The 16,869-nt window shown below is 49.2% G+C and overlaps 1 protein-coding gene across 1 annotated transcript; it reads left to right on the top strand.

Moving 5' to 3' along the window:
* The first annotated feature begins 13,827 nt into the window (after positions 1–13,827).
* On the top strand, positions 13,828–16,302 carry HES1 (hes family bHLH transcription factor 1). Its single transcript, XM_037153431.2, has 4 exons — positions 13,828–14,178; positions 14,327–14,422; positions 14,658–14,745; positions 15,394–16,302. Exons 1-4 carry the CDS (start codon positions 14,071–14,073, stop codon positions 15,942–15,944), a joined length of 843 nt encoding a protein of 280 aa, XP_037009326.2. The 5' UTR covers positions 13,828–14,070; the 3' UTR covers positions 15,945–16,302.
* The last annotated feature ends 567 nt before the right edge of the window (positions 16,303–16,869 follow it).

The raw sequence follows: 16,869 nt of genomic DNA, 5'->3' as shown, positions 1-16,869 counted from the left end.
TTGTTCCTAAAGCCTCACTTCAAGGAAAAGGGAGGATACATGCCCTTCACATCAGGAAGTGGCTTGAAGCCCCCGGAGCCCTTTGAACTACATCCAAAATCCAATCACCTCTTCACTGCCCTCCTGGGCCAGGCCACTTTCATCTCTCACCTGGACGAATGTCATAGCTTCCTAAGCAGGATCTCCTTGCCTCTGTCTCGCAGAGTGGCCAAATTGATCTTTTAATAATATGAAAAGCATCACGTGACGTCTTAGCTCGAAATCCTGCAGTGGTTCCTGCCTATTTCAGATCAATAGCCAGATCGTTAGGATGTACCCAAGCCTGGGCCATCTGGCCCTGCCATGTTTTGCTTCACCTCCATCTCACTCCCCTTCCCACTTCGCACCAGTTGCCAGCCTTCTGGCCTCCTTAGAGCGCTTAGGCTAGACGTGGCCCTGCCCCAGAGGCTTTGCACTTGCTGTTACTTCTTTTGAGAAAGCTTCTGGCCAGATAGTCACACACTGGCTTCCTCCTCTGCCGCTAGACTTCTCTCTAAGGCCATCATCAATCGCCAGTTTGGACCTGCACCTCCCAGCACTTTCCCTCCCCCCTCCCTGACTTGGCTTCCCGCTGTAGTACCTGTCATCATTTATCTAACCCACTTATTTATTTTGTTTGTCCATCTCTCTATCTAAAATTTAGGCTCCAAGAATATGAATTTTTTAAAATTTCTGCTTTATCACAATGTAATGTCATGTAACTCCTTAAGAAGAGTTGCAATTCATACACATAGAGGCAATGAGGGAAATAAAACGCCACTATTAAATTACCACCATAGTCATCGCCACAGGTGAAATCCTTTGATAGATTCCAAATTCAGTAGGCAGAAGTGTAAGCAGAAATAGCATATTTGCATAGCTGTGGAGTATTTTTCCCCAGATATTTAAGAAACAGGAAAAGAAAATTCATAACTTCATAGTAGACAATCCTGGAGAAACCATCTTAACTTCATGGCCATGGTGAACAGCAGTGAAATATGACGTCATGCGGTCCCTGACCTGCTACACTGGGCAGGGCACGGCACCTCTGGGTGTTCTGCCCAATCATGCAGCTCCTCACTAGCACCATGAGAAAACATTGAGCAAACCCTAGCGGAAGATATTCTATGAAACAACTGACTAGTACTCTTAAAAGTGTCCCGAAACACAAGGCGAGAAGGTGGCGCAGTCAGGGTGAAGCAGACGAAGGAGACAAGACAACTAAATGCACTGTGGGATCTTGAATAGGATCCTACCCCAGAAGGAAAAGACAACGCATTAATAGGGAAAAAATGGTGACATCTGACTTAAGCCTTAGTTTATAGTATTGTGGCAAGATTATTCATTTAGTTTTGATGATCACTCCATGGCTGTATGAGATGGTAGCATAGGGGAAGCTGGTTAAAGGGTATATATGAGCTCCATGCACAATTTTTGCAACTTTTCTGTAAGTCTAAAATTATCACAAAATTTTAAAAAATTTAAAGGTCATTGGGGCAAGTGTGGCAGTCTTTTTTCATTGACCTCTAGGCTCTGTGGCAGACAGAGGGGAAAATAAGACTAGGAGCTATTATTCACAATGGGGTTGTGGGAGAAGGGTCCACACAGTTAGCTGTTCAGACAACAAACCAGCTGTTCTCTTCTGACTCCTCCTTACCCATCATCGTGCAGTCAAGGCTCGGCAGGTCTCTTCACCTCTTGAATCTACTCTCTTCAGCCCACCAACCCCACTGAAGTTAAAAGGCAGAGCTCCATCTGCCCCTCTGAATTACTGCCAGAGCTTTCCCTTGCATCAGTGCACACGGAAGAGTGGGACTCAGGAAAAGGTACCCCTAAAAACCCATGAAGAGATGTCCTTGCAAATTGCTGACAGAGAGTGACCAGACAGGTGAGAAGAAAATGCATGCACATGATATGGAAACCGAGTGGGAAAGTTGCCTTGAAGCTATCAGCAAGTGGAAAGAAAAAAATCTACAAAACTCAAAAGCCCCCGCCTTGGTCACTCTACACAGTCTTTCTGCTCCAACAGAAAGCAGTGGGCCCCACACAGGGTATCAAAGACTGAGATCCCTTGTTATCTCCAGTTTTTGCTCAAAGAATTCAGCATGTTTGGGTGTTTTTTAAATCTCCCCCTTTCATTTATTGTCCCTGGGTAAACACTTGTGATTCATAAATGCCTTACAAGTGAATCAGTATTCTCCTGTTCAAACCAGCAGAAGCCACATCAAACAATAGTCCACAAGGTATTATTAATCATTAAATAGGCACATATAAGAACACTCAGGCAAGGGAGCCATTTTTTTAAAGGGAATTAACAAAGAGCAAACCTTGACTTTGACCTATTCAGGAAAAAAAGGTGGTTTTTGTTTGGTTGGGTTTTTTTGTGTGTGGGGGGGGGGTTGTTCTTCTTTCTTTGGGTTTTTGTTTTGTTATCTTTTCCTTTTACTTTTAAAGATTTCATCAAATTCAAAGCTAAAAGGACAAATATTTCATGTAGAAAAATGCTTCTTCCTTTGGGGTCTTCCTTCAGCTATTAAACAATGGCCTGAATTTCAAATGTTAGCACTCACTTCTTCCACATTCACATGCCTGAGAAAAACATGTACTCAGCCACAGTTGGTAGGCACAAGAGTCCCTGGCAGCGATGCTATGCCGTAGTCACAACCTGGGTACAAATGGGCAGGGGAGGAAGCTCAGGGCACACACGCTCTATAAAAGAGGAGACCACGTCATGCACAACCACCCAACCATCATGGCCCTCCCTCTGACTCTGCTTTCTCCCATATACCCCAGGTTCATAGGGAGTTCCTCCCTCTATGCAAGGCAGATCGAGGGCATCACCTTCCACAAGTGTAGAAGTGCTAGAATATTACTGACTGAGGAATAATAGTTCTTCTCAGGAAGCCTCTCTGATGAAAAGATAAATGAATAGACAGATGAACAACCCAGCACATGCTGTCGTAGGCCCACAGAAGCAGGATGGCCACACGTCCCAGTCTGTGCCAGTTGCCCTGACATAATTGTTAACAGCCCTACCATCCGTAAATTACAGGGTCATCTACAAGAACCTGCTCGAGCAGGAAAGGTCTTAGACATTCATCTTTCCCACCAATCTTATCTCATACGACTGAACCTGGGATCCAGGGAGGGCCTGCCCACGATTACTCTTTTGGATCATGTACCTCTGCAGCCTGTCCCACTCCTTCCTGTGGGAGAGGAGTGGAGCACGTATCTTGCTGATGCCCCTGCCTCCATCCAGAACTCTCCTTTTGGTGGACATGAGGCTCATTTCAATTGTCAAGGCAGGGCCACACCAAGCTACATCTGCCACAGACAAAGCCGCAACCATGGTGCTTGGGTAGTGGAGACCCTCCTCCCCAGAAAATGACAAGAAGCCAGATCATTTTTTAGGTTTTCTCCTGCTCCCACAGCCTAAGCTTCTCAGAAGACTGGCCAAAGCTTCCCTTCTGTCAAGTACTCATGGACCACTTTACCACAGAGGTTGTCCATCATTTCTCTGAGAATATTAACATCCTGTGACTTTTTTTTGGATGAATGAGGGTACCTATCTTACCCTCATTCATCTAAAGCACAGGTGGCAAACACAAGGCCCTTGGGCCAAATCCGGCCCTCCACCTTGTTTTATCTGGCCCGGCACCTTGTTTGTACCAGGTGGCAGTGCCAAGCTCCTTGCCCCTGGTTAAGGAGCAGTTACATTTATACAGTCCTAAAATTACATTCGGCCCTTTGAAGGCAACCATGAGACTGATGTGGCACCCCCTCCTGTGAAAATGAGTTTGACATCCCTGGCTAAAGAGATGCATATATAGCAATGATAAAAGCAGCTGAAAACTTGTATTTACAATGTGCCAGGCATTCTTCTAAGATATATATATATATTTTTTTTCCCACCACAAACATAATATGAATGTCTCCCCACTGAACAGGTAAGTACATTGAGGTGCAGAATGGTTATGTCACAAAGCCAGAGAGCAAACAAGCTGGAACACGAACCAGGCAGTCTGGCTTTTTAGCCACCCTGTTCCAGTTTTTTCCTGAACATATATAAAGATATGTGTTCAACATTCCTATAATCACCAGGTCAGTCAAATCTCAGCTGTAAAGCACTTGAAGTTCACAGAGGAAGGTGCTGTTTAAATATAAGAGGTCATTTCACCTCAACTTTATAGCCCCCTTTATCAATATCACTCAGCATCGTAAAACCGCAGGTGTGTTGGGGTGCTCTATAAAAACAGGTGGTTTTGTGGGCTGTGTTCACAAAACACAGTGTGGAACCCAGTGTGTCTGGGCATGATTACTATGTGCTTCTTGGTTATGCGGGATCTTCGGTGGTGGGTGGGCATAGAAAAAGAGGACAGAGAGAGGAAAGCAGTGGTCCTCCTCCAGAGGACCCGCCCCGCCTCAGTGTCTGCACACCAGCCTCTCCTTTCCCAGGAGTCCTCCTCTTCCGTTCCTTCCCTCGTTCTCCAGAAGGACCAGGGATCACCCACTGGCCTCTTTTCCCTTCCCATCCGCTGCCCTGTGGTGGAACCTGCCTGCTTAAATCTTACTTATTAACTGCATGTAGATACGGCAGACTGCGATTGCAGTGGAATTATTTGGGAGCTCGGTATCTCACTTCTTCCCACGAACCTTACCCTGGGAATTGCTTTGTACTTGTGTATTTCCATGTGGTGGTGTGTCTTTAATAACCATCAATAAAGATAGGCCTGGGGAAAACATGGACAGCCACGGACTCCTCTAAATTCACCTGATTGCAACAGGGTAGAGCTATCTGCAAGGGCACCCTGGGTGCCCAGGGGTAGTCACCAGGAGTGGTCAAAGTTAACCCATCCCTGTGGTTCAGCAACTGAAGAAAACTTGGGAAAATATCCTGATCCTCTGAGGATTCCATTAAAATGCCAAGAAAATATACTTCTTGAGGCCAAATCTCATTCATGCATTCACTCTCCAAATATTTGAAAGTTAATTCAAGTTCAGGTAATTGGAAACTGAATGGTTTCAACCTCTGACTATATTGTCTGACCACCATCAGCAAAGGTTTACTGGATATAAAGAAAATAAGCTAAGGCTCCTCCCTCCTGTCCAAATGACAAGTACTTCTGGACACCCAGGCTAGGTCTATCCCAGGTACCAGACATTAAGGGTAGGTAAGGAGGGTGTAGAGGGTTGCAGAGCCACCTTGGACAAGGACTTCAAGTACTTGAATGGGACTGTTGGGCCCTCGGTGACCGTGGGAGCCCAGCCAGATAAAGGCCACAGCTGGATATGTGTGACCTACCACAGCTTGGCGATGTCCTCAGGAAGCCAGTAACGCTCTGGGACTTTATCAGGAGCCCTGCGTGGGTCAGGAAAGCCTGCGCACACCAGCATGTCACAACAGGCTCCCCTCCCTCCCTCCTCTCAGAGTTCAGTCAAGGCTGGCCTTGGAAGTCCGACCCTGCAAAAGGAGCGGTTCTTCTCCTCCTCACATACTGTCTCACCCCAAGCACTCCCTCCAGCCTTTCCAGTGAATGGGATTTTAGGTTATGCCCTCAGTCTGCAAGGGCCCTCAGTCACAGACCTAATTTCCCTTCCTGAAATCTTCCTAGGAAACAGCTCAGAAGACGCTGGATGATGAGTTAAGCAGCACTAGCCTCAGTCCAGGAGAGACTATGGTCATCACCTTTGCAAGCCTTTTCCAGAATCTGCTCAATCATCTTCACACTCAGCGAGATTCCCTCCCCTCACTCCCTGCTCTACCACCCCCGACTTCTCACCGTGAGGAAGGACTTCTCTTTGTTCCAAAGATGCATCCTCTGGATTACTAATATTCTATACCACATCATCCCCTCTGTTCCGGTTTCCGGAAATCTTATTGCCTGTGGCTGAGAAAGAAAAGTTTGTTCTCTCCTGGCCTCTCATCCCCCTGCTCAGCCTTGTCTCTAGAGCACTACTCTCCAGAAAGCTCATCTATCCTATACCCTGTGAGCCCAGTAGCCCAGGGCCCAGCCAAATGTCTCCTGCACTGATCACTAGTCTTCTCTCTCCTTCCCTGGGCTTCCCACCAAAGTCCCTCGAAGGCCATCTATGATTAAATGCCATAATGGACTAAAAAGTGCCTTGTTGACTGTCAAGTACCACAAAGTAGGGGAACAGGTACCTCCTACTCTGTGGGAGAGACCAGAAGGTCCCCACCAAGCTAGAGTTCACCAGTCTTAAGCTGCAGTTGTGGCAGCTGCCTAGAACTTCTTCATTCATGCTGTTCCCTAAGCCTGATATCTAAAATGAGAATACATATTTCGGGTGCAAATACCATGGATCAACATCGTGGAAAATCCCTTACATTTCTCACCTTTCCTTCTGTTAAATGTGAAGTCGACCAGCAGCTTGATGTGATCGTGCTCCAGTGCCTTCACCACATTAGCATCCTGCCTTCTCTGGTCCTGACAGATGCTTAGTACTGATGGAACACAAATTCAGGGGCTGGAAATCTTCTCCCCCACAATCTTCTTTTCAGAGCACAATAAGGGAAATAGGTTGGGATTTTAAGAATGCAGAGATGACATGTGGCGTGGCTGGGCTTAGTTTGGTTGAAGGAGAGGCAAGCTGACTATTCTGTGTGGCCCCTACAAGTGGCTTCCTATCATCTGGAACTCAGAAATGAAGGAAGGTCTCTTCTTTTCCTGAGGTTATAGAGTGATGAGCAAATCCAAGAGAAAGTCACAATGCAGTGAGCCTGGAATTTAACCATGCTCTGTACTGGGCATATTCTATCACACCACCAAAATCACTCACCAGCATGTAGCTCAACTGGAAAACCCATTTGGGTGGTGATGCTAGTCATTTGCTATAAATATTTCAAAATGTTCTCATATAGATATAGTGGGGCGGGTTTCTAGAGTGCTGGGCAGGAAATTGGAGCCTATTCTGGTTGTGCTATACCCTCTCTGGGGATATTGCTTGACCTTGGGCAAGTTACTTCTTCCTGGGCTCAATTTTCTACTGCATTCAATGAATGGGCCAATTCAGCCACCTTTTAGGTCCTTTCTGCCTTTCCCTCCCCTTTCCTCTAAGCTAAGAGATAATGCAAAGATAATAATGATGGTGATTTTAATTAAAATGTTACATACATTCATTCTGTATTACTTTTGGCCCTAAGTGTTGCCTACACTGTTTTCCTGGCTAGCTGGTTTTTTGAGAAATTCGATCTGTTATCACCATATGAGCAACTATCAGCAAGCCAAACAAATGCCCGTCCTGGGTTTGAAGGGGCTGGGCTTTGCTCCACCTTCCTGAGCCTTCCAGAGGCCCCCACAAGCACAAACCAGGGTGTAGTTCTCAGCCTTTTACACACAAGGGCACAAGTCAGATCCCTCAGGAATGACCTCTGGCATCCCTGGCTCGCAGGCTTGCCTCACTGCAGTGCTGCTCAAAGGGTAAAAGGTTAGCCAAGAGCACATTTAGACCCTTCCCACTAAGCTGCTTTGGCCAGACCAAATGTGGGAGTTAAGGGCACCCTGCCCCCATCCCATTGGGAAAGGCTCTCTTGGCAACCACCCTCTTACAGAGCCCATTGGAAAGTGCACATTCCCCGAGGTCTCACTGGCTCTAGTCAAGTTTTCCAAGAGGCGGTGAGGGTGGCGGAAAGCACTACAGGCTGCTGTTAGTCAATGTTGAAAGCTTCTGTCTCCCGCCTGCCTCCGCCCCCAGTTTGCAGTCTGAGGTCTCAGCTTGGCCAGGAACCAATCAGGCAGTTTTGTTCAGAAGAAGCAATTTATTTTTACCAAGGTGGAACGTGGAGTTACAGTTGTTTGTAACCCCTCTACCTGGCAAGCAGGCCTCTTGCTCCAAGTTCTAGGGAATCCTCTTCCCTCCCTAGACACTTGGTTTTCTTGTTTACCCCTTTTGCCACCTCAAAATTGGGTACAGAGCAGCTACTGTATCACAGAATTAAGGGACAAAAAAAGAGTTTTGGAAATGTTAAGTGTCTTTATTAACGTCTGTTTTCAGTTCAGGTTTTGGTGGCGATCACAGCTCTATAAACCCTAGTCTGAACTAACCCGGGACCACAGTGCTGTGGTGTGATGGAAAGAGCCCCCAGCCGGCTTCTGGCTGAAGGTGCCCTAGACCCGTGTGCCAGACCTTTGCCCTCTCTGAAGCTCAGTACCCTCTTGTCAGTAGACTGTCTGGCTCAGTCCCCTCAATCTTTTGGGGTCACAAAATGCTTTGAAAATCTTGTTGAAGGCTATGGACCCTCTCTTCAGGAAAAAAAATAATGCACCAGTTCATTCTTTCAAAAAGTATTCAAAGAGAGACATTTTGAATTCCATTCCATGGGCTTTATAGGCTCTCAGGAGTTCATCCACGGACCTCAAGGTGGGAAGTCCCAGTTATGAATTTTGCTGTGACGAACATATATGGACTCTTATCTAGAACAATAATAATAATTCTAGTAAAGGATCATAAAACTACCAGTCAGGCAGGTGCCAGAAAACGCAGGCACAGAAGCAGTCATTATGGAAGTGATCTTGGGCTTCCCTCCCCTCTCCGTGCCCCCACCCGCCAGTGTGGCACGCGCACAGGCAAAGCAGGGAGCACCACTGGCCTTAAACGTGCTGTTTCTGGGCACGCTGACTACAGGGAGCCGGCCGTGGCCCTGGAGAGACGACAAACATCTCTTTTCTACCCGGGACTTTATTTTTCTCACGGTCTCTGAAAGGGCTGCGATCAGGTGATATGTGTGGGACTGCTCCCCGGTACAGGTGCGGAGCAGGTACCGAGGGGAGGAGAAAATCCGCCCAGTGTGTACTTACTCAAGGGCTCTTTCAATAGCTCTCCCAGGATAGCTCTTGGCAGGGCAGAGACCACGTCTCTGGCAGGCTGCAGGGAATCCGAGTGTGAGAAAGTCAGTCAAGCGGAGGAAAAGGGGGAAAAAAAAGCTTCAAGTCCTCAGGCAAAATACCTTTTTTTCCTCCTTCTCTTGCTCTCTCCCTGTTCTATAGCTTTAAACAAAACCCACAAAACCATTCCGATACTTCAAGACAAAGGGAACTCTCACTACAGATGCATTATTTATTTTACAGTTTAAAGCAAGCAGGTGAAGCAATAAGACAGAGAGAATCCTCCTTTGGGGGGCAGAACGGGGATGGAGAAAACTTACTGGGCATGATACAGTGGAAGCCACACCTGGTGTGTGGCTGGTCTCACAGTGGATCAAAGAAAGGACCGCTGAAGAACAGGGTTCAATTTTCTCTTTGCTTTAAGAGAGAAAGGAGGATGACTGAAAAATAGAGGCTGCTCCAATATAAGAGGAGCCCTCCAAATCCAAAAGTCTATGCTTCAGTTTAGGAGCTTAGTTCTCCATTTGAGAAGGGGTGGAGAGAGTGTCAGCTTGGTGCTATTTTCAATGCCCATTTGGTCCGCAAACACATTTGCAAAGCAACTTTCTTTTTAAATGGTTAGGGTGGAGGGCCAGCAACTTCCTGGGTTGTTTTTTGTTTGTTTGTTTAGTCCAGACACAAATTCAAAGCAAATTTTCGGTTACTTGATTGACCCCTCTGTCTATCTAAAAATGTGTGTGTGTGAGTTATTTGTTCAATCTACCAGCCTAAGCACTCCTAAAGTGGCCATAAACGAGTTGCTGATAACTATCTAACTGAAGGAGGCTGCTGTAGGCACAAGACCCTGACTATACTCAACAGTCTCCATATACCTTTAAGGTGCCAAATCCTGAGGAGATGACCAAGTCAGACCCACCCCAACCCCTGCTCAAAAAAGGCTCTTGGGCTAGAGGCTAGAAGAACAGAGGGTGGCATATCCAGCTAGTTAATTAGGGCCCAAGAGCAGACAGCAGTCAATGCCATAGCAGAGTTTACTGGAGGAACTGGCTCTCGTAGATTTGGGGGGCAACCTGGAAAGGGTTAACATGATTCCCTGGGAAGAGTTTAGTTCCTTGGAAGAATCTGGGTCAGAGTATTTAGGCTGTTTTTAAAAGTCAGATGCTAAGCAGAAGCATTTTGAGAACCTTGCAAAGTCTGTATGGCAGAATGGAGAGTAACTTCATAGGCTCATCACCTTTCACCAAGAAGATTTTAAACACACAGGAAAACTCCACTATTTTCAAAAGCAACAGATAATATTCTGTCATCACCACTTTTCCATCTGTTTAAAATAAAAAAGAAAAGTCCTACCCCACTGGCCCAGGCTGCAGGTCAACAAAGGAGGTGTTGTTCATCGTTTCTTCAGAACATGATAGGGCACGGCCCACTCAGTGTGTCCACACACACGTGCGCGCGCACACACACACACTCTCCTAGAGAGTGACCCGAGGGGCAAGAGTGAATAAATCAAGCCTGCAATGATCTAAGATTTGGCTGCAGACTTCAGGGCTGTCCTGAAAGGTGTAAATGAGACTTGGAAGGTAAATATGGTCAGAGTCACAGTAATTCCTTAGACTTCAAGTTGCGGAGATACATTGTATGAAATGATATAGGCATGTTTCTACTGAACTTGGATCATTAGACAGTGTGCTGTCAATGCCCACGTGAGCTGGTTCTGGGCAGGTGCTTCCGGGTATCAGCCTACACCTATCACTTAGGAACCTCCTTTACAGGCATGAACCTCATAACTAGGCTGACTCCAAACCCTGTAACTCACTCTCCACATTTTTGCCAGAGCCATCTTTCTCAAGAACTGTGCTATCCCTTCTCTGCTCAAGAGCATTTCATAGATCCCCATTGTGTAAGGTTAAGTCCAAAGTCCTTTAGCAAAATGTCTAAGGATCTTGTGACATGGCCTCAAGCCTCTTCCTTTAGTCCCTTCTTATACTCCTCCCAGCCATATGCCCTGGTCTCCAAATCATGTCCCTGAATGAGGACCTCAAGTTCCAGTTTACACCATTAAGGCCATAGGTACTCTCATGGTCCCCAGCCCATTGACATTTCCAATGCCTCAAATCCTATTTTTTAAGATACAAAGCACGGACAACTTCCTCCAGGAAGTTTTCCAGGACATCCCAACTTATGCGTAATTTAATTATCCTAAATCTCCCCAGCATTTTAATTCTATCCTCTATCAGTAGAGATATATCTGTCTCTACTGAACCTAGGAGATACCAGAGGAACATACTGGGAGATAGATGTTAGCTGCACTTACGAGTATAGCATTCCGTCTGTGGGCTTCCTGAGGGCAGTAACTGTCTTACTCATCCCTGTATTCCCCAAGTAGGCCAATTGTTGCCCATACAGGTATGCTTTTGTGTTTTCTTTAGATTCTCCTGATCTCTCGGGCCATCATCACCTAAGCCCCAAGAGAAGGGAATAGTAGAGGTATACGTAGTCATCAATCAGAAAATCAGGGTTTGTCTGCCTCCAGAGTTGACTGGAAACTCCTTGTAGGCTGCCACTGTACCCCTCAGTGTGGTAAACCCGGGAGTTTAACAGTGTCTGGCATAGTGTGGCGTTTCATAACGAAAGAAAAAGAGCAGCTTGCACAAGGTCACCCAGAATCAGGAACCACTGAATCTCATCCGGGAGGAGATCTGGTGAAATCATTTACAACATTATCTCAGTGGGGAGCTCGGAGGAAGGAAGGAATGAAGTGTCTGAGAAATGTGTGCCAGGCCTTCAGCAGCCTCCAAGTTTGGGGAGGGGGAAGGGGAGGAGGAAGGGGGCGACATCAAACGAGACGCCTGGGCTGCCCCTAAGCTGCGCGCTGAGCTCCCGGGAGGCAAGAAGGGCGGAGAGGGCGGGCGACCCGGGCAGGCGAGCTGGAGGGAGGGAGAGCGGCAGCAGTGGCGGCCGGCCGGCCGGCCGGGGCAGTGCGCGTCGCCCGCCCTGCGCGGCAAATCCCCCTGGGAGGCCGCCGCCAGAGCCCTGGCGCTCCCGGCCCGGCGCCCGCCACGTGGCACCCGGCGGCGGCGGCGGCGGCTCCTCCCGGCGCGCGGCTGGGCCAGCCGGCAGCACGCAGCCGCCCGCGCCGCCCGCCTCCTCCCGGCCGCCCGCCGGCGGCCTCCCGGGTGCAGTGAGGGGGAGCTGCCCGGTTGCCCTGGACCCCGGGAGGAGGCGGGTGGCGCGAAGCCGCTTTAACCGCAGTCGCGGAGCTGAGGCTGGAGGCTGACCCGGCCGCTTCCTAAGTGCGGTCAGGCATCTCGTGACCGCGGCGGGCGCCGGGGCCCCGCGGGGGGAAGGAAGGAGGGCTGGCCCGGACAAGGAGCAAACAAGAAGGCCCCATACCCACCCCCCATCCCGGGCTGTCGCTACTGAGGCTTTCGGCCGAGTTAAAACCCCAAGCCCAAAATCTGGGGTGGAGTGGGGGTTGGAATAATTCCCCACTCTCCACTCCGGGGCGTGCGCTCCCCGCCCGGAAGGGCTGACCTTGGCTGGGGGGGGGGGGGATGAGGGGTGGTAAGCGCCGGGGCTCCGCTCCCAGCACGCCGCCGCCTCGGATTCCTGGCCCGGCGGGGGCTAGAGGAGGGGGCCCCCCCGGACACACGCACATACACACACACACACCCCACACCCCACACGCAGCGCGCGCCAATGAGCCAGGGCCAGGGGCAGGGGGCGGAGTTTTCCCAGGCTCAAGCACAGCAGCTGCTATTTACCTTCTTGGCTTCTCCCGGGGACCAGGAACCAGCCCCCGCGCTCCGCCGCCCGCCACCATCCCCCCCTCCTCCCTGCCCCCGGGGCGCGCTCTCACACACACTCACACACACACGCACACACACATCCTCCCGGCCGGGCCGCAGCCGCGGCGGCAATAAAACATCCTGGCACGTGCTCCGGCTCCAGGCGCGCCCTCGCCGGCCGGCTGATGTCAAACTGCAGCTCGGCTGGTGTAGCTCTTAAAGGGCCCGCGCGTCGGGTGCCGAAGCTGCACCAGCCGCCCGCGGGGCGAGAATGAGGGAAGAGGTTGCCGCGTGACTTGCCACCTCTAAGAGCCTGTGGGTAGAAAGAGAAAGGGTGGTGAGAACGCGACTGCGTCCTTGAGGCATTGCCATTAAAGACCCACTTGTTCATCTTTCATTTGAAATTCTATTTTCTTTCTGCCCAGTTGGAAATTATTCTGATTGTTTCTTGGGGAAGCGGTGGAAGGGGGGGAGGGGGGAGGGAGGGGGTCCAAGCTCCAACTCCTGAAGAGGAATGAGGGGAGCGATCAAAAACCAACTTGCTCTGAACAACCTGCAAACATAAAATGAAGACATTTTTTTCCTTTTCTGTATACAAAAAAAAAAGTTTTTTGTCTTCTTCCTGCATGATCGACTTTCAATATACCCCCTCCAATATATAGGCTGAGCAGGAAATAACTTACATGTTTCGGTAACTCACACCCTTGCACACGTTCCTCCTGTTCTTTTAACTATTGCAAGTATAATCTTTTAGCTCTGCCTTTCTAAACCTTTTAAAAATATTTTTCAAATGAACTTATTACTGTCAAAGCAGCTCTAGCTCTATTACACATCTGAAAGGAAACAAAGAGCAAAGGCCCTAGCCCCCAAAGAAATAAACTAGACTAAAGCAAAATCAATGCGGAAAAAAAATTCTGCCTAAACCAAAGCCCAGCAGGGATAATACCAAAGAGTTAAAATCCTTTTGATTGACGTTGTAGCCTCCGGTGCCCCGGGCTCAGGCGCGCGCCATTGGCCGCCAGGCCTTGTGCCTGGCGGCCAATGGGGGGGCGCGGTCCACGAGCGGTGCCGCGTGTCTCCTCCTCCTATTGGCTGAAAGTTACTGTGGGAAAGAAAGTTTGGGAAGTTTCACACGAGCCGTTCGCGTGCAGTCCCAGATATATATAGAGGCCGCCAGGGCCTGGGGATCACACAGGATCCGGAGCTGGTGCTGATAACAGCGGAATCCCCTATCTACCTCTCTCCTTGGTCCTGGAATAGCGCTACGATCACCAAGTAGCCATAAGATATTATAATAAATCGTCAGCACTTGCTCAGTAGTTTTGTGACAGTCTCGAGTAAAAGGAACATAAAACAATTTTTTTGTTTGTTTGAAGGACTCCAAAAATAAAATTCTCTAGGGATTAAAAAAAACCAACAAAATGCCAGCTGATATAATGGAGAAAAATTCCTCGTCCCCGGTGGCTGCTACTCCAGCCAGTGTGAACACGACACCGGATAAACCAAAGACAGCATCTGAGCACAGAAAGGTAAGGGCAGTACCTGTATCTCTCTGCAGCCCCAGGAAATTAAGCCGGGGTTGGGGGGGGGGGTCCTTTATCTCTAAAAATCCCCGGGGGTGAAATGGCAGGTCACGTGAAAACTGGGGGCTCTTATTATCTTTTAATTTCTTTACAGTCATCAAAGCCTATCATGGAAAAGAGACGAAGAGCAAGAATAAATGAAAGTCTGAGCCAGCTGAAAACACTGATTTTGGATGCTCTTAAGAAAGATGTAAGTAGATAATGCTGCTTTGTTTTTAATTCAAAAAGCGAAATACTATTTCTCAGGTAGGAAGAATGAAATCCCCTCTTCGGTGGATCTTCCCCGACAGCACTACGTATTCTGAGGCGGGAGAATCAGTCCGCTTTAGCTGGGGTCGGGGGAGGTCGGCGCCATGGGAGGGACCCCCAGCACTCTGAGGCTGCTGGCAGGCGTCTCACTTGCCTTTCTTTCCTCTTCTGTGCAGAGCTCGCGGCATTCCAAACTGGAGAAAGCAGACATTCTGGAAATGACAGTGAAGCACCTCCGGAACCTGCAGCGGGCACAGATGACGGGTGAGGGCAGCTTGCCGCGTCCCCCTCTGCCGGCGTCCCTCTCGCCCGGCGGTGATTTCTTCCAGACTTCCGCCCGTGGTTGTGAGAGGCATTCAGCTACATTTTACAGCCTTGGCTCACGCTTACGTTCCCACGGTCTGAGGCTTATTTATAGCCACAACTCCAAGTTGTTACTGTTCCGGAAAGGGAGGGAGAGTGGTTGCAGCGGCGAGGGCGGCGGGCAGCTTGGCAGTGGGAAAAGCGGGTGGGGGCAAAGGACTTAGAACTGTGGCGGTTTTGAGCCACGTAGAGCCTGAGGGTCTTCTGGTTTAGCACTCCCTCCTCCCTCATGAACAGAAGGGGAAGTGAGGTTCGTGTGTCGGGAAAGGGCATTACCCAAGGTCACATCGCACGCTCTGGGGGGTGCACATCTAGTGCTGAGGTCGGTTTAAATCGAGCGACTGGGAACGGAGAGAGGGAGAGCCTTGACTTAAGTCGCCGAGGTAGTGTAGACTAGTGCACAGTTTTACTAAACCCACCGGTCTTAGTCGGAGGCAGTTCTGCGTCCCAGCGTCCAGGGAGGCGCGCCACGGGGACCTCCCAGGGCGGAGGCGGTGGCCTCGGGGCCGGGGCCTTTCTTTGACCCGTCTGTCTCCTTCTGGCTTGCAGCCGCGCTAAGCACAGACCCGAGCGTTCTGGGGAAGTACCGCGCGGGTTTCAGCGAGTGCATGAACGAGGTGACCCGCTTCCTGTCCACGTGCGAGGGCGTTAACACCGAGGTGCGCACGCGGCTGCTTGGCCACCTGGCCAACTGCATGACCCAGATCAACGCCATGACCTACCCTGGGCAGCCGCACCCTGTCTTGCAGGCGCCGCCACCGCCCCCACCGGGACCCAGCGGTCCGCAGCACGCGCCGTTCGCGCCACCGCCACCGTTGGTGCCCATACCCGGGGGTGCGGCGCCCCCTCCCGGCGGCGCGCCCTGCAAGCTGAGCAGCCCGGCTGGAGAGGCGGCCAAGGTGTTCGGTGGCTTCCAGGTGGTGCCGGCTCCTGATGGCCAGTTTGCCTTCCTCATCCCCAACGGGGCCTTCGCTCACAGTGGCCCTGTCATCCCAGTTTACACCAGCAACAGCGGAACTTCGGTGGGGCCCAACGCAGTGTCGCCTTCCAGCGGCCCTTCGCTGACGGCAGACTCCATGTGGAGGCCCTGGCGGAACTGAGGGGCTCAGGATACCCCTCCCCCGAAGTCCCCAAACCCCTCTCTCTTCCCTTGTGACACTAAACAGGAACTTGGACTCTGGGAGAGAAGAGGACTTATGATTAAGTGGTTACTTTTTTTTAATTTCTAAAAAGTTACTTTTTTGTAGAGAGCTGTATTAAGTGACTGACCATGCACTATATTTGTATATATTTTATATGTTCATATTGGATTGCGCCTTTGTATTATAAAAGTTCAGATGACATTTCGTTTTTTACACGAGATTTCTTTTTTATGTGACGCCAAAGATGTTTGAAAATGCTCTTAAAATATCTTCCTTTGGGGAAGTTTATTTGAGAAAATATAATAAAAGAAAGAAGTGAATGCTTTCATGTCTTAAAACTGATTATTTCAGAATCTATAAAGAACGTTCTTGGCAGAATTTGAATTACATGTAATCTGAGAGTTCAGGAGTTGGCTCTTGTTATTCAAGGAACATTTTTAAAAAATCATTTCACCATGAACTAAATTCCATTTAATTTGCAAGAACCCATTTGATATGGCTTCTCTGATCAATTTGTGGTAAATCTTTTAAAGAATTTCAAACATTTAGTTACAGGTGGGTAGGTCATTCAGTGTACTTGTTCCTTCTGAGGAAAGTTGAATGGGCCTGAATTCTCAAAAGTTCCAGGTTCTGGTCCCATTGCCCAATGTATCACATTAAGGGATACTCCTAAGCTTACTCCCCTGGGGTAGATCACAAACATCCAAAGTAAAAACACTTAACTGCTACAGCCTCCAACCTTAAAGGTTTAGAGCCTCCCTTTAATTAGCCAATCCTCAGGTTCAGCTAGATATTCCCTTGTACCAGCATCCAAAAGTTTGACTTGCCTCTCTGCACCTTCTTCAAGCAAACTGAGAAGGTCAACAGATTCCTTCTGCCAAGG

Source organism: Artibeus jamaicensis, unplaced genomic scaffold (assembly GCF_021234435.1).
Source record: "Artibeus jamaicensis isolate MK-2021 breed Jamaican fruit bat unplaced genomic scaffold, CSHL_Jam_final contig_466, whole genome shotgun sequence".
In the NCBI taxonomy this organism is placed as follows: Eukaryota; Metazoa; Chordata; class Mammalia; order Chiroptera; family Phyllostomidae; genus Artibeus; species Artibeus jamaicensis.
This window is presented reverse-complemented; position numbering and strand designations above follow the sequence as displayed.

Coding starts and splice junctions, on each gene's coding strand:
- HES1 (XM_037153431.2), top strand. CDS start 14,071: ATGCCAGCTGATATAATGGAGAAAAATTCCTCGTCCCCGGTGGCTGCT. Junction 14,423..14,657: donor TGGATGCTCTTAAGAAAGAT/GTAAGTAGATAA, acceptor TCTTCTGTGCAG/AGCTCGCGGCATTCCAAACT. Junction 14,746..15,393: donor GCAGCGGGCACAGATGACGG/GTGAGGGCAGCT, acceptor TCTGGCTTGCAG/CCGCGCTAAGCACAGACCCG.